The sequence below is a fragment of the Myodes glareolus genome, chromosome 4 (assembly GCF_982192425.1).
Source record: "Myodes glareolus chromosome 4, mMyoGla1.1, whole genome shotgun sequence".
NCBI lineage: Eukaryota > Metazoa > Chordata > Mammalia > Rodentia > Cricetidae > Myodes > Myodes glareolus.
In genome coordinates this window covers 30,535,884-30,562,022 of record NC_142029.1, presented here as the reverse complement: position 1 = coordinate 30,562,022, position 26,139 = coordinate 30,535,884, and the positions used below count along the sequence as shown (strand labels likewise).

The following is a 26,139-nucleotide window of genomic DNA, read 5'->3' as shown; positions in this document are numbered from 1 at the left end:
TAGGCAAATGTCTGCAGACTACGGCTGACTGTGCCTCCTGAGAGTCCAGCACCCCAGCAAACAGAAAAGAAGATTGAGAGGAAAGATCAGGTGAGCCTTCTTGGAGGCCAGGGCCTGTGGCTGGTCTAAATTAATGTGTTCTCCCTGCTTACCAAAGCTGCTCCCCAAGCTATGCATTGGCCGCTGCTGAAGAAAAGGCCCTCAACCTTCCACCCTGCTTTCCCAGCTGCCTCTGCAACCTTGTGCCCAGCCCTTGTTTCCTGGGGAACACTGTGGCTCTGGGTAACCTCCCAGCTGTGGGCACACTGGACTTAGTGTCAGGTGCTGTGGCAGGGAAGATGGTATTTCCTGGAATGGCCCGTGCGGTGGAGTCCAAGGGCCTTTTGTAAGTTGCTGGAACTGGAGCACCAGGCTGGAAGGCTGGCTCTGGCTGGCAGGAGGAGCCCAGCAGGCAGCTGAGCATGGTCTTGGCTGGATACAAGAGGAATCCTACAAACACTTCTGTGTCACTTCTGAAGTGAGTGCTGGTACCATGCAGATAACCATGGCCCTACCTTTGCTTTAGAAGGACTTGCAGTTTTTCAGGTGGGACAGGTGTATACATAAACAATGGTCGTGTCATGTCCCATGTGTTCCTATCTGGGAACACAGAGGTGGCGCTAAGTGACTCTGGCAGGTGGCAGAAGTGTAGGCTTAACAAATAAATGGGAGGGCCTGCTTAGCTCTCCACCTGTGTTCCAGGGGGTGCCATTTTCTCATTCCTAAGCCGTGACTGGCACCTGCTAAATTTCAACCATTAGGACTCTGGTGGCGAACATACCAGTAAACAAGGCAAGGGCTGTCACTCACGGAGCTGATATTCTAGTTGGCTGAGAATGAAAGCAAACAAAATAATGATGTCCTTTCTGGAGAGGCAGCGTCAGAGAAAGGGATAGGCATGCCAGGCACTAGGCAGTCTTCTTCTGGTGGGTGTTTTATATGAACATAAAATGAAATAATAGGTTATAAATTTCATGGGTAGAATTATGAGATTATAACTTCTTGAAATGCAAGCTTCACTTTCTAGGTAACCAATAATGCAGTGGACCATGAATAAGGAAGCTCCCTGTAGACTAGTAGGAGGCTGCTAGTGTCCCAGAGTTTGTTGTGTGTATCCATCTCTCCTGTCCTGTTGTGCTCTTCTTCTAACTTTGTGTGTATGCATGTGTGTTCATGTATGTCTGCATGTGCCTGTTGTGGTCAGAGGCAGACACTAGGTGTCTGCCTCAGTTGCTTTCCATCTTATTTCTTCTCTCTGTCTCTCAAAATTTTCAATTTTTATTTTACATATATGAGTGTTTTGTCTGTATGTATGTGGGCAACACATGTGTGCCTGATGCCCGCAGAAGTCCGAAGAGGATGTTGGATCCCCTGGAACTAAAGTTATAGATGGTTGTGAGCCACCATGTGGGTGTTGGGAGCTACATCCAGGTCCTCTGCAAGAACAAGTGCACTTAAACCATGGAGCCAGTTTTTTCTAGCCTACTTGTTTGTTTTTCAAATGGGGTCTCTCTAAGTATTCCCGACTGTCCTGGAACTCAATGTAGAACAGCCTGGCCTCAAAATTATAGAGATCTGCCTGCCTCTGGCTCCTGAGTGTGGATTACAGGTGTGCATTACTGTGCCTGGCCTTATTTCTTGAGATGGGGTCTCTCTCTGAAGGCGGAGCTTACCAGTTTGCCATGGAGCTCTGGGGATTTGCCTTTTTTTAATGTGGCTGCTGATCTGAGGTCCTCATGTTTGCACTGCAAGCCCTTTGCTAACTGAGCCATCTTCCCAGATCCCTCTGATCACATTCTACCAAAGTCAACAAGTTATCAGTGATGATGCAAATGGCAGACAGGCAGAGGAAGTAGGGGAAGGTGAAGTTATGGCCGAAGAGCCATGAGAGAATGTAAACTTTGACCTGCTTCAAAGGAGAGGAAGTGTCTCACCAACAGCACCGGGAAGAATGTTGGTTCCAGCAGGTGTGCGTGGGCGGGGGGCACAATAAGGTAGATCTGGTTCTGGAAATTCAGGCAGCACCAGTGAGGTACTGGCCAAGGCCCTAGGAGATGGTTTTATTTTATTTTTTATTAAAGATTTGTTTTTTGTTTTTTTTATCTTGTGTGTTTTGCCTCTATGTGCATCTGTGTACCACTTGCACTTAGTGTCCATGGAGGCCAGAAGAAGGCATTAGATCCCTGGGACTGGAGTTACAGATGGTTGTGAGTTGCCATGGACGTGTTGGGAATCTAACCTGGTCATCTGGAAGAGCAGAAGTTACTCGTAATCTCTGAGCTTTCTCTCCAACCCTGATAACTCTTCCTAGTTAAATTGTTTGGTGTTCAACACCAAAAAAGATTAAGATCAGTACAAATTAAATTAAATAACCCTATTTTTTCCTTTTTTTTTTCTATCCTCAGACTTACTCTGTAGACCAGGCTGACTTCAAACTCACAGAGATCCATCTGCTTCTGCCTCCCAAGTGCTAGGATTAAAGGTGTATGCCAGCTAAATAGTCCCAATCTTTTGAGCATCATAATGAGTTGGATTTTGGAACATTTTGGATTTTGAATTTTGGTGGATAGACATGCCTAACTGGTAAAATCCGTACAAATATCTCCAACCAAGTGTAAACAACTCCAATATCTGAGGCTCTTCTGGTCCTAAGCATTTTGAGATAAAGGACACTCAGCCTACCATGGATTATGATATATTGAATAATAACAAAACTTCACAACCCGAGAGGCATAGAGGGAAGGGAAGGGGAGCTCGTTCTAGAACACTAATTTAGAAAATCTGTTTTAGAATTTCCAGATGGGCTCATTGATGGTTAAGGAACTAGTTAGTTACACATTGTCACCGAGTAGGAGAGTCACATGTAAAGTATGGCCTGCAAAGGAGCCGTGGACCTTAAGGTAGAGTAAAATTTCAACCTGGTGACCGAACCCAGCATTACCAGCAGAAGACAGCCCTCAGAGGACTTCCAAAGTAATGTGATTAAGAAGTCCGTGCAAAACCTGTGTAGTCTTCCAGCTGAATTGTGTAACTGAATTAATAATAAAGAAACAGAAAGGTTCAAAATGCAGGCCCTTCTATAGACCGACTGGCCTGAATCCCTCCCCATGAATTTGATGGTATTAAAAGCAAGATCAGCTTTTGTTGTTGGTAAGTTAGACAGAGCGGACCTTGGTTAGATCCTGGGCCAAAAACCTTGTAACAGACATATTGATATACTTGCTGAATTTGGAATATGAGCCCTATATTAGTGAGTGAATGGATTTAATTTTTCTGCCTATGAAATGTGATTGAAGAGTTCTTTTGGCTTCCCCATAGCTATGAACACTCAGCAAAGGAAATGCTTGGTAGCTGTATTCATTTCATTTCTTTCATTGCTGTGACGAACTGTGACAGATACAGTTTGAGGAAGGAAGCGTTTATACTGGGCTAAGGATTTAAGGGTTCAGGCCATTATGGCATGGAGACCATGGTGGAAGGGACCTGAGGCATCTGGTCACACACAGTGCATCTGCAGTCAGGAAGCAGGGAGAGATGAAAGTGGCCCTCAGTTTGCTCCTCCCTTTTAATTTAGCCCATGGGACAGTGCCCACACAGTCAGGATGGGAATTCCTACCTCAGTTTACCCAATTTAGAGACTCCCTCACAGATGTACCTAGTACTTGATATCCTAGGCGGTTCTAGATCCTGTCAAGTTGATCATTCGTGTTAGCCATCACAGTGCTGAAGCTCATAACAGCGTGAGAACAGGGCAATGAGGCTTTAGCTACTAGACCCTTGTGATTATCAGAATTGAATGGGGCCCTCTTGTTGGGGGGCATCTCCTTCTCCCCTTTTTGTCCTCATCTCTCTGTCCCTTTTAGAGCTGACGGCATCTGGGAAAGTTTGAGGAAGAAGCCCAGTCCAGAGTGGGTGATGGGACCAGGGCCACGGTAGCTGTGTCCATGTGTGTGGTAGAGTCAGAGGGAACGAGATGTTTCTGGGAGCTACAATCAGGGAAGGTTTCCTGGAGCAATTGTTCTCATAGAAGAACCAAACGCTCCCCAGGAAAGACTTTGAATGCTTAGTTGTGGAGTTTGTACTCAAGTTGTATGCCTGCCCCTCTTTTGTCTTGAAGAGTGCTTTCCGAATTAGCAGGCATCAGGTATCACTTTTATGTGTGGAGAGAAAAAGTATCAAAAGGTAAAATGAAAATTAAAAATAGCTTTATGCAACTTGCTAACGACACTGATGGTGTCATTTTCTCTGAGAGCGTGTGCAGATTGCTACAACTTGCACTAGAGCTCAAAGGAATATTTTTATGACAGATACTCATTCAATGTGAAACCATCTATTTGGGGAGAAAAAGGCCCTGACAGAATATATCCATTCTGTATTTCACCATGGTAATTGCAACTCCATAATAATTAAATTAGATGAAAATGACATTTATACTCAGAGCAGTCAGCAAAGAGGTCTCTTTTTCAAGAGGCACGTGGGGGTGGGGAGTGGAGGGGATTGGTGAAATGTCTCGGCTGGTAAAGACATCTGTCACTAAGCCTGACAACCTGAGTTTGATTCCCTCGGTCATACATGGTAGAAAGAGACATCTGATTCTTCCAAGCTGTCCTTTTCCTTCCACATGTAAGCTAGAATATATACAAACCCACACATGCAATAAATAAATAAATATTTCAAAATTTAAAGGAAGCGATAAATGACAAAAAGAAGCCAGATCCTACACCATTGAGAAACCACAGAACAGCTCTAGACTTGAAGAGAAAGGGCCCTTACTGGAAGATTTTATTAGTAAAGGTGGAAGACATACAAAGGAATGATCCTGCTTCCAAATTAAGTCACATAAAAGTGATAGAAGTTGTTGGACCAGGAAAGGGCACATCACTCCTCCAGTGGTGTCATTTCGAACCGCCTTAGTAATCAGAGTGAAAATCTAAGTCTAGTCCCCAAACTAAGCTCTGTCATCCACCCTGAGGCTAAGTACAGGCTTTTGGATTTATTTGCCTTTCTTTTTTTTTCTTCTTCTTTTTTTTCCTGGGAGACACTTATTCAGATTCCCCCAGACCAAGTTGCTACTCTTCTGTGACATCACTGCAAGGCTTAGAAGAGTCCAAGCCTTCCCAAATCTTCCTGTTAGGCGCAATGACTGGCTCACTTGACAAATGGGACTTATAAGGAAAAAGATAAGAAGGTGGAATGGTTCAAAAACATCAACATTAACCTTTCCAAGAATATAATTTCCGACTTTCTTAATTTCTTCTTCAAATCAACACACACACACACACACACACACACACACACACACACACACACTGAACCTTCATATATTTATAGAAAAGCAGGGTCACCTTTCTCCTTATGCCCTCAAATAGCCCACTGCAGGTACTTAGGAACAACCAGGCTCTGAGGAACTCAGGAGCTGTGTACCTTGATGCCTCTGGCCCACTGGGGCACCGGGTGTCCATCTGTAACAATCTGGTGACTCACTGCAGGAGAACTGGGGGAGAGGGGAGGGTGAGGCTGGCTAGTTCCCCAGGACTTGGGTGGTGGCAGTACTCAGATATCCTAATGCTCACTGGGGAGACAGTGACTTTGACTCCATGTCCTGGCTGGATTCCTGGACTTGACTCACTGGGAACAGGGTTCACATACCAACAAGGGCTCCCTGGAGGAGCCACTTCTGATGTGGTTACAGTGCGTCTGCTCCTACCTAGAAGCCACAAAATAGGAAGGTACCCAACATTCTGGGTGATCTTCCCAGGCTAAATGGCTTTGGTTTCTTTGAAGGAGAATCCATGGTTTTCCTAAACCAGGGATTGCGGCTGCATAGGACATGGAAGTCTGAAGATGTCAAATGGCCTGATTAACTTCTGATCAAGTGAAACTTCCCACATGATTTCCAGGGCATTGGAGGGCAGCTGGGCCTTAGTCACTGATACTGCCATAGCAGATGCTGTCAGTGGGCACAACGCTACATAACCCCCCTGCCTGCTGGCTAGTCTTCTAGCTGCTCTCTGTTCACCCCAGAGAGGAATGCCTCACACACAGCTCAGAAGGCTTGAAGAGGGCACATTTTGTCCTGTTGCACAGAGATGTGTTGGGAGGATGCTCAAGGCAAGCTCAGTAGTCAGCACTGTTCCTGGAGACATGGCATCTTGGGGTATATTGTGGAGGCTTCCTAACTCTAAAGCAGATGCTCACCTGCCTGAGACTCAGTCTTTCTCTTGTGAGTTTTTTTTCCTGTCTGAGACTATGTTCCACTGGCCACCAGTTCTGGAAAACACACACTAGTTTCTTCTGTAAGCAGGTGTGGTGATGCCCAGTTGCAAAGAGCAGAGCTGGGGAGATGGCTCAGGCTGTAAAGCTCTTGCGTCGCACACATGCAGATCTGCGCTTAAAGCTCAGCACTCAATGAAAAGTGCTCTGCATGGAGATGGGCACTTGCAATCACAGCCCTGGGGAGACAGAGATGGGTGGGTCCCTGGAGCTTGCTGGTCAGCCAGCCTAGCCTAGTTGGTGAGCTCTAGGTCAATGAGAAAACTTCTCAAAGGTAATAGACAATGTTCTTGAGGGTGACACATGAGGCCATTCTCTGGTCTCTGTACACATAGGCACATGCCCTTCCATCCCCCATATATGCACATGATCATTTGAAAAGCAAACTAGTATGGGAAAGGTGCCCCCCACTACGTCTAGCCTATAAGGTGGGGTGACTTAATACCACCATTGTCTTTTGAAGGTCAAACCCAATGGCATTAGCCTTGGCCTCAGCATCTCTCCCTTTAGCTGTCGTGGAATTATTCCCATCCACGAAGCGCTGTTTTGTCTTTCTTCTTCCTCTTGGGCTATGCCTTCTGCATCCTTGCTGATGTCATTCTACTTTTCTCATAGATCTGAGCATCACTCTATCATTGATTCACATTTCCCTCTTCAGAGACCTTTGTCCCCCACCTTCCCTCTTTGCAAAGACCTACCTGCCTCTACCTTCCCTGTCTACAAAGACCCAACCATAGAGAACTCACCCTTGCCTGGTTTGGAGATGGCGTAACCAGCTGTGGTTTCTGCATCCTCTCCTGATGAAAGCCATGCTGGTTTGTGATTTTTTTTTTCTGTCCACCATAGCAATGAGAATTGATTGGTGTGTTGCTACTATTGCTATCATTACTAGTTCCACATTTAAAAAAGTTTTAGGCAACATTGGAACCTTGAATGGAACATGGGCACACAACACACATTTAGAAGACATTCTGCCTGTGACCTATGCACAGGACATTCTTATGCCCTGATTCCTGGGTGAGAATGGTTTTTTTTTGTTTTTTTGTTTGTTTGTTTTGTTTTTTTCCCATTAGGCTCATTCACTGAGTGTATTTCCTCCAGAGCCAGTCTGGCTCATGCACTTCCAGGGAACCTGGTAGGGTCAGTCTTGGGCATGGAACTTGGGATATTATAGGGAATAGACATAAGGATATTATAGGGAATAGATAAGATGGTTAGTGAAGGAGGGGAGGGGTTGGGAGAGATCCCCATCCTTCCCTGGGGTTGAACTATTCCTATCTTAAGTAGATTCCCTCTGTCCCTCTCCCCTCATTTTCTCCAGAGAACAATTCCTTCTCATTTAGACTCTGAGATCAGTTTTTCCCTAGAACCTTCTTCCTCAAATAGCTACTGAGATATTCAGTTACTTTACTTACTGTAAAGTAAATGAGCCAGGGCTGGAGAGATGGTCAGTGGTTAAGAACATAAACTTTTCTTGCAGAGGATCCGAGTTCAGTTCCCAACACCTGAGACGGACAGCTCATAACTGCCTGCACTTACAGCCGGGGGTGCCCAACACCTCTGGCCTCCTTTGTGCATTCATGTTCATACCTACACACAGACATGTGCATAATTAAAAATAAAATAAACATTCTAAAAAGAGTAAATGAGTCTCTACCCAGACAACCTGCCCCTCTAGGCTCAACAATGGCTTGCGTCGTTTCCCTGTCTGTCTATCCTGTGCATCCATGATCGCCCCTCCTTCAAGCTCCGGGTTCCAGACTGCTTTTATTGCTTTACCTGTAGTGTTCTTAGCAAAGAAATGCCCATAAGAACGGATACACGTTTCTGTAAACATTTGAATGTAAAAAATGACATTGAGTTAGCGTAGAAGCACACAGAGCACAAAGGCATTGACTCTATTCCGTCTCTACAGGGCCTTGCTCTCTGCACACGGTAGGTGTTTAGTGACTGTGATGATCAGTTTCATAAGTTGCCATAACAACACTGTAGACAACACAGGCTGAAAAATAGAATTTTATTATTGCATAGTTCTGAGAGCCAGAAGCCTGGAATGGATGCAGGGCCACATTCCCTGTGGAGGTACTGAGGCTCTTGTTAGTCCTTATCTCGTGACTATGTAATTGCTGTCCACAGATGGAGCAGCCCCTGTGTTCATGTCTGTCAAATGCCCTCTTTTTGTAAGGATGCTGGTGACCATGGCGTAGATCCCACTCTTAACAACCCTATTTTAAGTTGATCCTGTATCTAAGTAAGGTCAGATTTTAAGTGACTAGCAGTTAAGACTCCAACATATTTTTTATTGGGGAGTGACACGGTTCATCATAGAAAGTTCTTTCAATTGTTTGAGCAACTCAGATAAATTAACTTTTTGTTTTCTTTTTACTTTTTGTTTGTTTGCTTGTTTGTCTCATGTAGCTGAGGCTGCCTTTGAACTCCTGATCCTCTTGCCTCTACCTCCCAAGGACTGGGATTACAGGAGTCTGCCCTGCCCCTGGCTTTTTAATTTTTTTTATTAAACATAATAATAGATGAAGGAGCAATGATTTCTTATCATCACAGATATCATGGAGAAGAATTGGAAGTGTGGGATGTCTATAAAGATGGTTAAACTTTAGGAATAAAGTTGATAGGTCATTTTGAAATTAGATACTGTTATCTTTTATTTTCAAAGAACTCTGTAACTCTCTGAAGGTCTGTATCCATTTTCTTGCCCAAATCTGTATGCCCTGTAGTCCTGTGAGTAAACACACACACATACACACACACACACACACACACACACACACACACACGCATGATAGAAAAGGAGAGGGAAAGAAAGGAGAGAGAGTGGAGGGAGGGGGAGAGACTGTGTGTGAGAAAGACCAATATTAGCTATGACAGATGCATCACACTGAACCAGAATGTGGCTGCATGGTCTTGGATCTGGTTGGCGCTGGTTCTGTGATCTTCATCATGAGCAAAATCTTGATTATGTGCATATTAATAGACCAGCTAGAAGAGACTCTGCTAGGAGAGGTTACTAACGCACAGCAGGAAGGACATTATGTGTCCTTCAGTGACCTTTAATTACTCTGTTTTGAGACTCGGAGAAGCTAAGTGAGCAAGACTGGCTGTGTGCATACGGGTACAGAGTCCAGGACTCCTGGAGCCAGCAGTGTGTCAGAGGAGGAAACCCCCACCGGCAGATTTTATAGCCCCTTTCCTTCAAAAGCTTAGATGAACAAGCCTGCTGGTTCTTGTCCTTGGAGAGCCTGTTTATACAACATCCTGACTGTTGCCAGGTGAGCGGGTGTGCTGCCATGATTCATGGTTGCAGCTGGGGCTGGGCTGCCTCTGTGACAGTGTGCAGGGCCTGCCTCTGCCTCTCAAGGAAGAGGCCTGAGGTTCTGCTCCTGGGCCTTCACCAGCCTCTGCAATGCTCCTGTCTCAAACCCTCACAAGGGGACCCCGGTTTCTCTTCTAGAACACAGGAGAGTTCGCCCCTCTCCAAAACTTCTTCAGCTGTGGAACTCTGTATATACTCATACAACACAATGCCAGAGCAGTGTCTCAAAGGAAGTGAACGGTATTGCTGAGGTCGACACCTGAGGTCAACCTGTGACCTCTACATGTGCATATATACATACATATGCATACTGGCATGCACCCACCTGTGCACCTACCAACACAGATCACACACATGAACACACATGCACTCCTCCCGTATTTATTGAGCGTCTATTCTGGGTGTGGAGTTACAGCCGTGAGAATAATAGATACCTGCCTTAGTGGAGTTTATTGTGCTGTCGGATCACATGTTTAAGATGTGAAAAGCATAGACCCTCATCACTAGCCTCACTAGTCAAATGGCCAGTGAATCCTTTGTGGCATCTTGTAGAATTTTAGACTGGGTTACTGTCTGTGTCTCCTCTTCCTTTTCCAGCCCAGGGAAAACAGCTGCAGCTAGAGCCCGAGGTAAATTCTGAGCTGTGAGTGCTCATGGGAAATCACTGATTGCAGTCTCTGTGTGTGTTACTGTGTGCACCTGCTCTTAATCCTGGTGCATTTTATGTGGGGTCTATGGAAAGCCAATTTGGTGAATTGTCTCTGCTCCCTTCTACGGTAGGAACTTTCTTTTCTCCCAACACTTAAAGGGCTTTCGTTTTCAAGGCGCTTTTGCCTGGTGTTGTTTTAGACCCAGCACATTCACAATAGGTCCGACATATACATATTAATTTTTTAAAGATTTGTTGTTTTTAAGGTGCATGTGTGTGTGTGTTTATGTGGATGCAGGTTCTTTTGGAACCAGAAGAGGACATCAGCTTCCCTGGAGCTGGAGTTATAGGTGGTTGTGAACTGCCCAACAAGGGTGGGTGCTGGTAACCAAACTAGGGTCCTCTGAAAGAGTATTACATGCTCTTAACCACTGAGTCATCTTTCCAGCCCTTAACATACTTTAGACATGTTTTTGCTTTCTGTATCGATTTTATTCTATTTGTTTTTGTCTCTCTCTCTGTCTGTCTTTCTCCCTCTGTGTGAGATGACGCAGGTGCAGAGGCCAGAGGACAAGTTGCAGGAGTCAGCTATTTCCTTCTGCCATGGGAACTCCAGGGATAGAACTTGGAGTTTCAGGCGAGGTAGCACGCACCTTTCCCAGCTGAGCCATCTTGCCAGCCTCCATATGTAATTTAAAACTTTTTTTTTAAAGAAAAGATATAAAGCATCATTCTAAAGCTTTAAAAAGACTCTTTTAACTATGGGGCAATTGAAACTTATACCAGAGGAAGCTGAGATGTGGAAGAAGCTGCTAGCCTTGGGCTCAGCCTCAGTAGCCCTCCACCCATGGCCAGTCCTGCCTTGTCTACATCCTGTCCACTTCCTTCACCTGCATAAATAAATAAATATGTCATAAATATTTTAGCATGCTTCTCTCAAAGGTAAACATTACTTTTTAGTATTAGCACAATAATTTTCATCATGCTTAAAAGTAATATTCGTTTTAGGGCTATTTTAGGAGGAGAAAAGAAATGGCCTTTAAACATTTGCAAATTTGTTAGCTCTTGGGTCCTTTAAGCATCTGCAAACATGTTAGCTCTTAGGTTCTTCTGTGTTCTCTAGCATTTGACCTCAAGCATGTTGGCATTTTCCAAACATGATATTGTTGGGACTGCTCAGGGTTGCATGTTGTGGCTGAGGCTCTGAACTGCTGTCTGTTCGTTGCTCTAAGAGGGACCAAGGGTGTTCTTGTCAGCTGGACTCTATTCGCATGTTCGAGGTGATTCCCCAGAGGCCTTTCTAGCTTTTAAAGCTCCTATTCATTCAGCAAATAGTTGCTGAGAGTCACAATGTGTCTGTCACTGTTGGCTGCTGCAGTTAGTGTGGGAAAGAAGACAGACGAGGCCTAGATCCTGGCTGCCTGGGGAGCAGGCCTCTGATCCAAAGGACACCCAGAGTCACTTAGGCATGGCTGCGGTCATGGGGAGAATGGGCATGAGGAGCTAAACTTCTGGAGGGTTAAGGAAGTCACTCTGGAGGAAGAGACATGTCTGTCTAGCAGTGTGGCAGAGGGAAGATCCTTGCGAATGGCATGAGGCAAAAGGAGTTGGTAGAAGAATGGGGTAGGGTGGGCCTCATGGTGGATGGAGGTGAGAATGGGGAAGTGGAGAGGAGCCCCTAACTCTGGCCTTCCTCTTGTAAAAGGTTCTGGCCCTTGAGGGCTGGGCTCCCGGCTTCCCTGCCCCTTTAAACTCTGGGATGCTACATAGTCATGTGAGGTCCATTCCCTGCTGATCCTTCGCTGGCTCAGAGACAGTGTGGTTGGAGGAGTTCGCATTTAGAAAGACAGAGGCAGGAACCTCAGTGCTCACCCCGGATAAACCAGTAACATTTACACAGTAGGGATGTGAGGGCTAAAGGAAATAAGAGTTTCCTTTAGTGTCCTAAAAATCACTGTGCAGCAGACATTTTCCTCCGTTTCTTTCTTCATGTGTGCCCTTCCAGCCTTTCCCTGAGTGGTCCAGCGTTATCCCCTAAGGAACATCATGCCCCCAGCCCTGCTTCTCAGTAGAGCCCCGTGACCAGGCCCTTTTTTGGAGGTCTTTTATTTAGACGACATTTTAATAATTTTTACTTTTTGTGTCCTTTGAAAATTGAAATAAAGGGGGGCTGGGGCGATGGCTTAATGGTTAAGAAGGTGTTCTGCTTTTGCAGAGGACCTGAGTTTAGTTTCCAACATCCGTATAGGGTGGTTCACAACTGCCTGCAATTCTAGCTTCAGGGCATCTGGCACCCTCTTTTAGGTTCTGTACATACCTCTGCTTAAATGTACATGTACCCCTACACAGATCCACACATATACAGATAACTAAAACATCTTTTAAAACTAATATTTATTAACTTTTTTGAGACTTTCATGCAATGTATTTGTATTTATATTCACCCCTCCCCCAACTCCTCTTTTCCCACCCCCACTTCACTATCACCCAACTTCATGTCCTCCTTTATTTAAAAAAATAATCCTGTCCATCTTGTGCTGCCCAGATATTCTTGGGTGTGGAGATATCCCCTGGAGTGTGGCCGACCTACCAGCTGCCACACCCTTAAAGAAAACGGGCCCTCTCAGCAGTTATCAGATGCCAATAGCTCTAGCTAGGGGCGGGACTTCGTATCCACCCCCAAAATAAATCATCTTTTTTTAAAAAAAAAGTTTACATAAAAATGATTCAACAACAACGACAGGCCGTGGCACTAAAGGACACTGAGGAAAAGATGGCATTCTGTTCCCAGTGAGGAGATTCTCACCAAAGGTTGGGATTCATTCATTCTTTCTTTCTTTCTTTCTTTCTTCCTTCCTTCCTTCCTTCCTTCCTTCCTTCCTTCCTTCCTTCCTTCCTTTCTTTCTTTCTCTTCTTTCTTTCTTTCTTTCTTTCTTTCTTTCTTTCTTTCTTTCTTTCTTTCTTTCTTTCTTTCTTTCTGTCTTCCTTCCTTCCTTTCTTTCTTTCTTCCTTTCTTTTTTGCTTTTTGAGACAGGATTTCTCTGTGTAGCCCTGTCTGCCCTAGAACTTGCCCTGTAGACCAGGTTGACCTCGAACTCACAGAGATCCGCCTCCCTCTGTCTCCTGAGTGCTGGCATTAAAGGTGAATGTCACCACCACTCGACAAAGAAAATTTTCACTCAATCTTAAAGTAAAAACAGGAATGTAAATTTTTCTCTTTTTCACTCAGTGTATCTTAGGCATCTTTCGATACACACAGATCCTTCTCTTTGTTGAGATAGTGGTTCACTGTGCAGCCCAAATAGACCTGAACTCACTGTGCAATCCCCCTGCCTCAAACTCCTCAGTGCTGGGGTTGTAGGCCTGACCCTGTCCTGGCGTTGTCCTCATCTCCCAGCTGGCGAGCCCCTCTGTCTGGCCACCAGTCCTCTGGGCACCTTGCTGCGCTGTGTGTCTCATCAGAGCCCAGTGTCGTCAACAACCTGTTTTTCAGGAACTGGGTGGGGTCCAGGGCTGGAAGAACAGCTTGTGTTTCCTGGTCTGTGGGGAGTTTCATTGGAGCTTTTCCTTCTCCTTGCAAACTGGGGGTATCTGAGTGTCAGCGTGTCGCTCCACCACGAGCCATTTAGCAGTCTTAGTCACTGAATGACAACAGAAGTCAAGAGTAGCAGCAGCACCGTGAGATCCGGTGCCTAGGGCACATCACATATCCAAGCTGTTGCCAGAAGCCGGACACCAGTGTCCCAGATCCTCACCTACATCACGTCCCAGTGTGTACCGAATAGTGGAAGGCATTGGATGTGTTCCCTCCGTTCTTTGAAAGTCCTTGTGGTAAAAGTGCTCACAAATAATGCAGAGAACCAAGGAAAAGGGAGCCTCCCTTTTATTCTCCAACATCTCTAATGTGTTTCACTGTTCGCCCTTCAAAAGGGATTAACAATTTGTCATTAATCTTACTGGTTTTTATTTTTTATTTTACAAACTTTGAGTGTTTTCAGTAGTCATTATTTTGTGACAATAAATAATGTAAAATGCAAATTAAAGTTTGGTATTTCAAAAAATTTTTTCTGAAAATCTGGGAAAAGTCTACGAAAAGGTAATTGAAAATGTTGGCACAGAGTCCAGTATGGTGGCATACACCTTTCATCCCAGCACTATGGAGGCAGGATCAGGTGGTTCTCTGTGAGTTCACCTGGTCTACAGAGTGAGTTCCAGTCCAGCTAAGACTATGTAGTGAGACCCTGTCTCAAAAATAGAAAAGAAAGAAAGAAAGAAAAGTTGGTGGTGGAGGGGAGTTGACTGATGGTGTAGTTCTGTGGTGTAGTTCTGTGGTGTAGTTCTGATGGTGTAGTTCTGTGGTGTAGTTCTGATGGTGTAGTTCTGACGGTGTAGTTCTGTGATATAGACTGAATATGGGTCAACTCCAGGGGGAGCTCAGCAGAAGCTGCTTGTCTATGACGTCTCAGCCTGGGTCTTGTTTTCTTTCTATTTTAAAAGTTACCTCTTTTGCCAGGCGGTGATGGTGCACGCCTTTAATCCCAGCACCTGTGTGTGTGTGTGTGTGTGTGTGTGTGTGTGTGCATGCATGAGCACAGCACCTATATGCCAGCTAGTGAACCACAGTGCCCATGTGGAGGTCAGAAAACAATTTATAGCAGTTAGTTCTTTCCTTCCACCATGTAGACCCTGAGGATCAAACTCAGGTCATTGGGTTTGGTGACAAAATTTTATTGGTTGGGCCATTTCACCAACCCTTGCCCCTTTTCACTGTTTCTGACTCTGTCTCTCTCCCCGTTTTTTCTTTCTTGCTCTTGTCTTTGTCCCTTTCATGTTTGAGGAGATCCGTACCCCGTCTCCCCACATCTAAAGACCCTCAATATGAGGAGTTATCTTAGCACCAACAGGATTATCTCTGGTGTGAATGTGTGGCCACACACCAGCTGTTTAACCCCTTTGAACTTCAATACCCTCAGCTATGAAGAAGACAGGAAAGAACTCTGTATTGGTGACTGCCTGTAAACATTACACATTTGAAGGAATTTTCTTGGTGGTCAAAAAACACTTTGTTTTTTTCCTTTTCCTGCTTCCTGAAGCCTTCATTCATCCTACTGCGTTAGATTTGGACAGGGTCCTTTTGAGTTGCAGCTTACTGATGATTCAGGATTTAACTGCAGGATTAAAGGCCAGCTAAGCAGAGTGTGGAGATTCTTTGGGGCTGGAGTCACACCACCCCTGCTTGGCTTTCCAGAAATACTTCATAAATGGACACAACAGATCGTGTGTCAACCCCACCTCTTTCCCTCAGAGCTTGGCTGCATGGTCAGCTCTGCCGTCATAGGACAGTTTCGCTACCAGACGACAGCTAGTGTCAACTTCCCACATTTCAGACCATGAGGTTAGTGAGGCAGTTAAAACCATCAGAGGAACTGGCATAAGGCAGAACAGTGTCACCTCAGTGCCGGGTTTCATGACAAACTTACTCTTTGTGAGAATTAGAAATGGATATCCCATTGGAAAAAATGGAGTATGAAGGTTCTTCCCAATGAGGATGGTAGACCAGGACTTGAAAGAAGTAGGCAATCAACGCTTTCTCCAGGGGGCGAACAACCCCAGCCCATGCCAGGTCCATTATGACCAGGAGATGCCAAACTGGCCTTCTTACCTGCTTGCTTCTGCTGTCCAGGCACCCAGGGATGGGCACAGCCTGTGTAATCATAAGTGGGTATCCATTATTAGTGCTGTGTTTGTGAGACTTATATTCTTTTTCTCATTTCCTGCCTTTTCCTAGCCTCCAGAACCAAGCCATGGGGAACCTACGAGGAAGCTTCCTCAGGGTGTTGTCTACGGTGTGGTGCGCAGATCGGATCCCAACCAACAGAAGGAAATGGTCGTGTATGGCTGGTCCACCAATCAGCTCAAAGAAGAGATGAACTACATCAAAGATGTATGCTACTCGGGGATGCTTTGTTTTTCTGTCCTTTGAAGCAGCTAGGAGGGTGGGGTCGGAAGCGTGGATGGGAATGTTAAGTAGGCATTTTGAAAGTCTTATTTGTTGGATTGGAAATGTTTCTCTGTTTCTTTGTGGTGATGCTAAAGAGATGGGTAGAATTCCTCAATAAGCTTTTCTTGGGTGGCTGTTACTTACAGGTCATGAGAGCCAGGGCTCCTGCTGGGTGTGGTCTGGAGGCTCTTGGGTGGTTTTGCATAAGATACCAGACACATATAATGTATGTGTTTGGGCAACTGTATAAGTGTGGGTGTTACTGGCTACTCATAAGAGAACTGCCAACTCAGAAAGAAATGCAGCTTCTCTGAAGATGAAGTATAGAGGTGGGGGGTTCTGGACAGGGCACAAATGGACTCTGGGTCTAGTTTTTTGTATTTCTTTGTATGTTTTCTTTCTTTAGCCTCAATATTGTCATATATATATAATATATATATGTGTATGTGTATATATATATATATATATATATATATATATATATATATATTTCCCACTTCTGGAAATTTTTTGAAGTTGCCCTGCTCCCATTAGACTTCGCTTTACATGGCTTCTTGACCAGGATTGGTCACATACCCCTCCTACACCAATCACTGACAGGGAGCATAGGCAGACTTGGAAGGTTCACACCAATGATTTGAGTTGAAGTGAATGTTGGAAAGTCAACTACAATAGACAAAGTACAGTCTATGTGAATCACTGAAATTTATTTGTATTTAATGTATTGTAGTAAAGAGGCCTCTTGTTCACTTCCCAACTGCCCAGACTCCCAATATTATCACACAGAAACTGTATTAATTAAATCACTTCTTGGCTAATTACTTAAGCATATTGCTATCTAGCTCTTACATCTAGTATTAACCCATCTCCATTATTTATATTTTACCACAAGGCTCATGACTTACCAGCAAGATTTCGGCACATCTGTCTCCAGCAGCGACTCCATGGCTTCTCTCTGACTCTACTTTCTTCTCCCAGCATTCAGTTTAGTTTTCCCTACCTACCTCTATTCTGCTCTATCTCTGTTCTGTTCTGTGCAGGCCCAAGACAGTTTCTTTATTAACCAATGATAGTCACAGCATACAGAGGGTAATCCCACATCAATGTATTGTCTTGTGTCTTTTAATTTGAGAAAGTTTGGGAGAAGTATATGAAGAAGAAAACAATTGGCCATCGTGTCACCATTCAGCCTGTCCTGGATGTTGACATTTTGGATCATTTTCTTCGAATACTTTGATGACTATCTGACTGTTTCTTTTTGTGTTACCCAGTGTCTCCTCTGTCCACACGAGTCTGATTGATACTGTTAAGCTCAAACCAGATTTGTTAGAGGAGGGAAGAAATGAACTGCTCTGATGCCCATGGGCTCCAAACATGGACCCATAGCTCAGTGCCAGAGGAGCAAATGTCTACACGGGGCTGGAGAAGTTTCCAGGCCTGTGAGCTCATTGCTTCTGTTTCAGATCCAGGTTCCTCTCTAGGCCTCTGTTTGTGCATCTATAGGTGACTCTCATCCCTGAGGTCAAAACCTCCAGCTTTGTGAGTTTCATTTGATTTGGGACAAATGATGTGCAAAGTCACATTGTCTTAGATATTGTATGAGTTGTTTTGTTTTTTATAACAAATTCATGGGCTGGGAGATGATACAGTCCATAAAGTGCCTATTGCACACGCCTGAGGACCTGAGACTTCAGCCCCCTAGGATCCATGAAAAAGTGTGTGGTTGGTGGCATTTGTAACTCTGGCACTGGTGGGGTAGACACGGGATGATCACTGGAGCTCACTGTCCAGCCCATGTAGCTGAATAGATGAGCTCCAAGTTCAGTGAGAGACCCTACTGAAATAAAAATAAGGTGGAGAATGACCAAGGAAGATACCTAATGTTAACTTCTGGCCTTCATACACGTGTACACATACATATGTATACACACCCATACACATACATGCATCACTCACAAGAACAGGCACAAACACACATACATATATATGCATGTGCACATAAACACACACACACAGTGTATCACAACCACCAGTCTTGAACACTCAGTTATCCGACCTCCCAAAGATTATTTCTTTAATCATGCAGAATGTTGGATTCCAGATTGTTATTTTAAAATATAACTTATTTTTATTTTATGTGCATTGGTGTTTTGCCTGCATTTATATCTGTGGGAGGGTGTCAGAAGCCCTGGAACTGGTGTTATAGACAGGGGTGAGCTATGATGTGGAAATCAACTCAGGTCCTCTGGAAGGGTAGCCAGTGCTCTTACCTGCTGAGCCATCTCTCCAGCACCCAGACTGCTTTTAAACAATGCAGACTTTCTCAAGGAACTATCTTCATCTATATGCTCCTTAGAGCTTGGGATTGCTTTAGAGGTAAAACTTCTAAGTAGAATCCAGGCTCCCAGATTGTTGAAGACAAATACAGCAGGTCCAGGCTAATCCTCAGCTATAAATGACATATGCTGAAATCACAGAGCTGGTTCTGACCCAAAATTCCCACGCTCCACTGTGATCTGCAATACAAAGTTAATTTCTAGGTCCCACCTTCAATGACTGGTTTTAGGTCCATCCCAGCCTCCTCATTCCTCAGTGTGTTTGAGTTTGTTGCTCCTGATGGGAGACACCCTGGCCTTATTGGCTTCCTACACTGTTCAGTGGGAGCAACACCCAGCTCAAGATTCTGCCCATTCACCTCCAGCTATGGTGATGGAGTTATTTGTAAATGGAGACTGCTCATTTGTTTCTGACTGCCCAGACCTAAATAATCATACAAAAACTATATTAATTACAACACTGTTTGGTTTATTAGCTCAGGCTTCTTATTGGCTGACTCTTACATCTTAGATTAACCTATTTTTATTATTCTATTAATTCATGTATCACCATGATGCTGTGACCTACCGGTAAGGTTCCGGTATCTGACGCCTTTCATCAGATACATGGCATCTCACTGACTCTGCCTACTCTCTCTCTCTGTTCTGATTTTCCACCTGGCTTTACTCTGCTAAGCCATTGGCCCAAACAGTTTTATTCATTGACCAATAAAAGCAACACATACACAGAAGAATATCCCACATCAGTTATTGACCCCCAAGAATGAGGGTCATGTTTTGAGCCACAATTTTCTAGTTGTTTGTGGCCAATGGCAAGAAAGTAGACTATTAAAACTCCACTGTGTAGGGTCTGGAGATATGGCTTAGGGGTTAAGAGTTCCTACTGCTGAGGATCCAGATTTGATTCCCAGAACCTACCCATGTCAGGCAGCTCACAAGTGTCTGTAACTCTAGTTCTAGGAGACCTACACCTTCTGGCTTCCTCTGGCACCAGCACGGACTGACTCTCTCTCTCTCTCTCTCTCTCTCTCTCTCTCTCTCTCTCTCTCTCACACACACACACACACACACACACACACACACACACACACACACACTTAAAAAATAAACTAAATATTTAAAAAAGAAACTCATTTAGAGAATGCTTGAGGTCTTAGCTCCTCTTCTAACTTTCCATCAATATCCATTCTAAACGAAAATGTAGCTCAGTGTTAAGAGTTCTTGCCTAGCATGCTCGAGGCCTTGAGTTCAAATTCCTAGTACAAGAAAGAGAAAACAAAACCTTCAAAGTAAAACAAGGTGTTTCTTACACAAATATACCTTCAGTATCAAGTCTTCCAGTACTGTTCTTAAACATTTGCACTGAAACAAAAAGGCTTCCTTCAGCCATTTGTAAGGTAGACAGCCTGGAGTCCAAGAACGTTACCAAACATCTAAAGACACCATAGGATGGGGAAACAGGGTTGTGTATCAGCTTCCCACTTAACACTCCTCTGGTAGCCACCCCAGTCCAGACTTGCATAGTGTTTGTATGAGTGCGGGGTGGGGACCACTTTCCTCTCTGTTACCCCGTGTGTGTTTTGTTGATAATTACTGAGAAACTGACATCTGAATTTCTGGCCCCTTCAGGCCTCATGTTTTTCCACCTTGCATTCTAGACATTTAATTGCTTTTTGGCATTTGGAACACAGAGAGAGAAAATGAGAGGTTGCTGCTTGCTTTGGAGTGTTTTCATCCTTGCAGCCATGTGTTTACAGCTGATTAGTTAAAAACTTCCTACTTGTAAAAACATGGGATTGAAAGGGGCAAACTTGGTTCAAACAGTGTTTGAGGGTGATGGCTGAGTTTTAACACAGTGGTTGTTCATCAGTTTATTGCTCAGATAACTTAATGTTTATGAGTCCTTTTCCTCATTGATATACACATTATCTGGATAACTTAGTGTTTATTAGTCCTTTTCCTCATTGGTATACACATTATCATCTGGATCATTTCCACGGTTTCTAACTAGATGTTGAAAGTGTTCTTGCACTTAATTTGCTGCAGGTCTTATTCTTAAATTTTTTTGTGGGTCTTTCTCTTATTAAGAAAGTCTCCAGTATCTTTTATGAAACTATTGTAACTTGATGTCTTCCTGGTGGTCTTGTGACTGCAGGTGAGGGCCACTTTGGAGAAAGTGAGGAAGCGGATGTTCGGTAACTATGACGAGATGAAGCAGAAGATACGCCAGCTCACCCAGGACCTGTCGGTAAGTCCGGGCCTCGGCAGCACCGTGGCGGTAAGAGGATGACAGGGCTTGGCACCGGTGCCCAGTGGCCTGGAGATGCTTAAATAGTGCATGTTCCTTAGGAATGGAGAAGTTATACTTAAACTAACTGAGAGGACATTTTCTCGAGTCGTAGATTGAACTTTATTCTTCAAAGGAGAATGTCTAATAATCTTCCTTTTAGTTGCATTACAGGAGCGGTATACACTCTTAACTGCTGAGCCATCTCTCCAGTCCCTACCCAGATCAATTCTAGTTCTATTCTAAAATGGCCTACTTTACTTTTTTGAAAGATGAAGCCTTATGTAGTCCAGGGTGGTTTCAACCTCGCATGAACTTGAACTCATTCTGTTTCTACCTCCCCAGTGAAGGGATTGTAGGTGTGCACCACCATGCCTGGTTTACGGGGTGATGAGATCAAACCCCATCATTGTGCCTGCTCTACCAACCAAGCCACAGTCCCAGTCCTCAAATTCCATCTTTAAGAATTAATTCTACAGATAAGCTCCCCCACATATAACATGATGTGTAGATGAACTATTTTTTTTAAAGCATCATTTGTAACAGTTAAAAAATACACACCAAGTGAAAGGAAGTGTGTTCTCTCTTTCCTGGCCAGCTCTTTATCAACTGAAATAGCTCTCTGGCCCCGGATGTTGGTTTGTAATCTGTAGTTTTACCGTAAATATTACTGAAGCAGGTAAAGCTGCTTTTAGAAACTTGTCCCCTGTCTGTAGTCTGTGGGGTTTGGGCTGGTCTTAAGTGACTGTCTTCCTCTCCCCAGGTTTCCCACGCTCAGCAGGACTACCTAGACAGTCACATCCAAGCACAGTCATCAGCCCTGGATAACTTCAATGCCATGAACTCGGCGTTGGCGCTGGACTCTGTTGGCCTGCAGGTATCCCTCTGCTTCCCCTTGGCTGGGAACCTTCTCTTTAGAGGACAGTGAGCTTAAACAGGAGTGGGGCCTATGTGTAGAGAAGTCACAGACTGTCCCATAGTCAGTCATGGTCCTTTAGTCACAGGCGTGATAAACACAGTTTCTGTAAGGTGGGGAGGAAGTCGGAGAAAATGCTTCCAGCAGAAATGCCGAGGCTCTGTCAGGTGCTGTGTCAATGGGGTTTTAGGCTCAGCTCTGGGATGGAGTTGTCTCTTGCTCTGTAGGTACCTAAATGGTTCTCTGTTTGTATTTACACAACACATCAACTACCTTCTCATGTAGCTTGAATGCTTCAAGAAGTCCACTTGGTTACAGAAAAGACATATTTATCCAAAGACCAAATGCAACTTCTCGTGGGAAGTAGCTCTCACAGAAGCACTCTTTCTTGACTTAGGAATGATTTTATGTTGGAAAGAGTCACGTGTGTTCCAGAGAATGAAGACATCCTTAAAAGACAGACGTTCTTAATTAAGACCTATTACCAGAGATTGGCTTTGACCTAACTATGCCTAGCATGCAAGTTCATTTGAAGATGTTCAGAGCAAGCCCTTGGTCTTGCTTTCCAAATACACAATCATTTCTGTCATCCCCTGAGTTTATTTGGCTTATCGTTTTTGTCCTCTTAAATGGTCACCCACTTATTTCCAATCTTTTCTGGTACTGTGTAAATAGTTTTGTGGATAAGCAAACAGACCACCGTACTGGGCTCCTTCATTTCCCACAGATCTTAGTACTCACCAGCCTTAGCTGATAGAGCCCCAGCGGCAACAAAGCTCGGCCAGCTTCCAGCAATGGGTGGAGCAGGGCTGTGTTTGGGTTTGTCTGGGATGCCCATTTCTGGTTGGGCTGCAGTCCCAGGCTTTTCCTGGCTCTCTTTTGTGTATGCCAGCTTCCACCTGGCCTCGGGCCAAGCCCCTGATTTACTCAGGAGCCCTTTGTTCCCTTCCTCCTATCTTGAAGGGGGATTGCCAAGGCCCTCTTTCTTTCCCTTTCGGAAACAGTTTCACTCCCCAGCCTACCAGAGAGGACCTTGTCCCACCTGAGCTTAGGCCTGCTTCTATCTGCACTGTCTCTGGGATTTTCTACCCAGAAAAACAATATATTTCTAGGCAAATTCTTCTCATGCACTGTTTAGTTGACAATCTTGGCATTTACCTCATTGGTCACTTATTAGAACAAGGTTATCTCTAACCCAAGGACCCTTAGTCTCTTAATCCTTGGCTGCCAACAGAGCCATGCAATTAGAAGGTTACACCCATCAGTCATATCTGAAGGTCACTGGCTTCTTACTTGTGCAAACTTGTGCAAGATCCCAGCATCCTCCACTTGTCCCTTCTACGGATTCAGCTCTTAGAAAGGCAGAGCTGGGCAGACTGTAGAGGTGGGCTCCAAACTCTGACTCCTGTGGATACACTGAGGCCAGCAGAGTGTCTAGTTAGTGGCAGAGACGGCACTAGACAAATCTGGTGGCTGGTCAAGGCTCAGTGTTTGTGCATCTGTTTTCTCCCAGAAGGACTTGCACATTAGACTAGACGTCTTCTGCAGCCCTGGAATCTTCCAATGGATTCAGTGTTTCCTTTGGTAACTTTTCGCCTCTAGTGACAGTTTCTAAAGTGGTTCAAGCGGGCTTAGGTATGTTGCTGTCCAACAAGGAGTGGTGGAGAATCTTCAGAGACCAGCCATCCATCAGAGGACACAGGAGATGGGCCTGCCATCTTGAAGGCAGACTTCCTCTGTTCTACTAGTCAGCTCTGTCTCACCAGTCAGATCCCAAATAACCACACAGACACTTATCAATTATAAATGCTCGGCCAATAGCTTAGGCTTGTTACTAACTAGGTTTTGCAACTTAAATTAACTCGTATTTCTTATCTACATTCTGCCACGTGGAAGTAGCTGTTTTTCATCATGGCATGTTCATCTCCTGCTTCCTCTGCATCTGTCTGGTGACTTCCTTCCTTCCCCACCCTCTCCCCCGACACACAAGCCCTGCCTAATCTCAACCTGCCTAGTTATTGGCCAGTCAGCTCTTTTATTAAACCAATCAGAAGGTAGCTTGGCAAAGACACATCTTCACAGCAAGCCAAAAGCTTAGTTCACAGCACCATCTGCATCAGGTTCTGAGTCTTGCATCCCGAAGTTGCAGATAAAGCCCACACCCTGTGTCCAATGGTGGAGAGTACAGGATTATGGGAATCATTTCTCTCTGATTAGATAGAAACAGGAGCAACAAACAGCAGCATTATTAGTTTAATAAGTTCTGACCACACAAGTGTCCTGGAGCAGCAGACAGTCAACAGCATTTTTCCCCTGAGACATGGAATCATGTAGCTCAGGCTGGCTTCAAACTCACTATGTAGCCCAGGATGACCTTGAATTTGACTTTCCTGATTCTACTTGTTAAGTGCTATGATTACAGGCCTGAACTACCACACATCATGTATGCAGTGCTGGGAGTGGACCCTGGACTGCATGCTTGCTGGATTCCCTAGTTTGCTTTCTATCGCCTTGATAAAACATCCTGACCAAAAGCAACTTGGGGAGGGAAGGGTTTATTCAGACCTTGAGGCAGGAGCTGAAGCAGAGACTATCGAGGAGCTCTGCTTACTGGTTGCTCTGCCTGTTTCCTTACGTAATCCAGAACCTCCTGCCCAGGGGCAGCATAGCCCACAGTGTGCTGTGCATCCTCACAGTCAAGAAAATATACCACAGGCTTGCCCACAAGCCAGTCTGAAGGAGACTTTTTCTCAATCAAGATTCCCTTTTCGTAGATGACCCTGGCTTGTGTCGAGCTGACTTACCAGCACACAATCATCTGAACCACATCTGCAGTCCTCCTAACAGGCTCTTGACACTTGTCAGGCAGAGTTGTTGACTTTATCTCTAGTCTATAAAACACTTTGGTTTTGTTTATTTTATCGTGGAAATATAGAAAAGACAGGGAAACAACAAAATAGAAATAATTTTCAGTTCTGTTATGTAGTAAAAGGTATCATGGGTTTGGATTTATGAGTGGGATTGGCCTGTGTTTATTACTTTACACATGCTCCCCCCATGTGAAATGATACTGTTATGAGCCGACTAATCCACCTTCCCATCCTAAGCAGCGGCAAACTAATGACCCACAGCTGTTGGGGATGGTCGAGAAGGCTGTGGTCCACTAAACCGCAGTGGGATAGGCCTCAGCCACTGTGGGGACCCCTGCTCCCCCACCCGGGAGCTGCTGCAGCATAACCCAGAGCGGGATGACATGCCTGTGGGTTCTCATACTACTTGATCTGGGCTTTTAATTTCACCCAAATAGAAAACCCTTGTGGATGTGACCTTGGAAAACAGCAACATTAAGGATCAAATCAGACATCTGCAGCAGACCTATGAAGCGTCCATGGACAAGCTGCGGGAGAAGCAAAGGCAGTTAGAGGCTGCGCAAATGGAAAACCAGCTGCTGAAAATGAAGGTACAGCAACTGGCCTTGTTCCCACTGACCTCTCGCTCCTCTCTTTGATTTTTCATCTCCGTTTCTCCATTCTCTTTCTCATTAGGCTTCCTTACCCACAGCCATGGTCTGAAGGTGGCAAGGAGGTGTCTGCCTCCTTGGGGTGTTGCCTAGAGTTGGGGTGCTGCACAAATATTGGAGGCATGCCTTTCTTAGCCTACAGTGTCAAGAAAGGGTGTGGGCTCACAAGCCCTTCCTCCAATACTGTGGTTTTCAAGTTGTGTTCTGTGCAGTCTTAAGCTGTTCTGTGGATCGTGTATAACTTATTGCCTAAGCCAGCATGTGCTAGTGAAGGGTGGAGCTGCTGATAACTCAGTTAGGAAAACCGTCCGGCAGTGCATCCTTCCCTGCATCTGCCACGCTGCACTGCAGACTCTGTCCTTCACCTCTGGGGTCAGGCTTGGGCAGGATACCTCAGCCCCTCTTTGCTTTCCCTTCAAATAAAGCAACTTTTTCGTTTTGTTTTGTTTTTTAATTATGTATCTATGTATGTATCTGAGTGTGGGTTTGTATACCTGAGTTCAGTGCCCACAGATCCTCCAGAGCTGGAGTTACAGGCGATTGTGAGTCACCTGATGTGGGAGCTGAGAAGGGAACTCGAATCCTCTGGAAGACCAGAGAGTGCTCTTAACTGCTGAACCCTCTCTCCAGCCCCAGGCCAGTCTTTCTGTTTGACAGTTTTATACATTCTATTTCTCTCTAGGTGTTACTTTGAAAATTAAAAAAGATTGTTGTGAAGGAAGTCAGAAGTTCCTGAATGGAACCTTTCTGTGCCTGTTCAGCCCACAAGCACTTACTGAGCACCCAC

The 26,139-nt window shown here is 44.8% G+C and overlaps 1 protein-coding gene across 3 annotated transcripts in view; it reads left to right on the top strand.

The window, feature by feature from the left end:
• Myzap (myocardial zonula adherens protein) overlaps positions 1-26,139 on the top strand; it is a 90,156-nt gene that overhangs the window by 12,893 nt on the left and 51,124 nt on the right. For all 3 annotated transcript variants that reach the window (XM_048423262.3, XM_048423261.3, XM_048423263.3), the window contains exons 2-6: positions 4-90; positions 16,081-16,236; positions 20,785-20,877; positions 21,680-21,793; positions 25,140-25,292. In XM_048423262.3, coding sequence (XP_048279219.2) covers positions 4-90; positions 16,081-16,236; positions 20,785-20,877; positions 21,680-21,793; positions 25,140-25,292 — 603 coding nt within the window. The remainder of the gene's footprint in view (positions 1-3; positions 91-16,080; positions 16,237-20,784; positions 20,878-21,679; positions 21,794-25,139; positions 25,293-26,139) is intronic.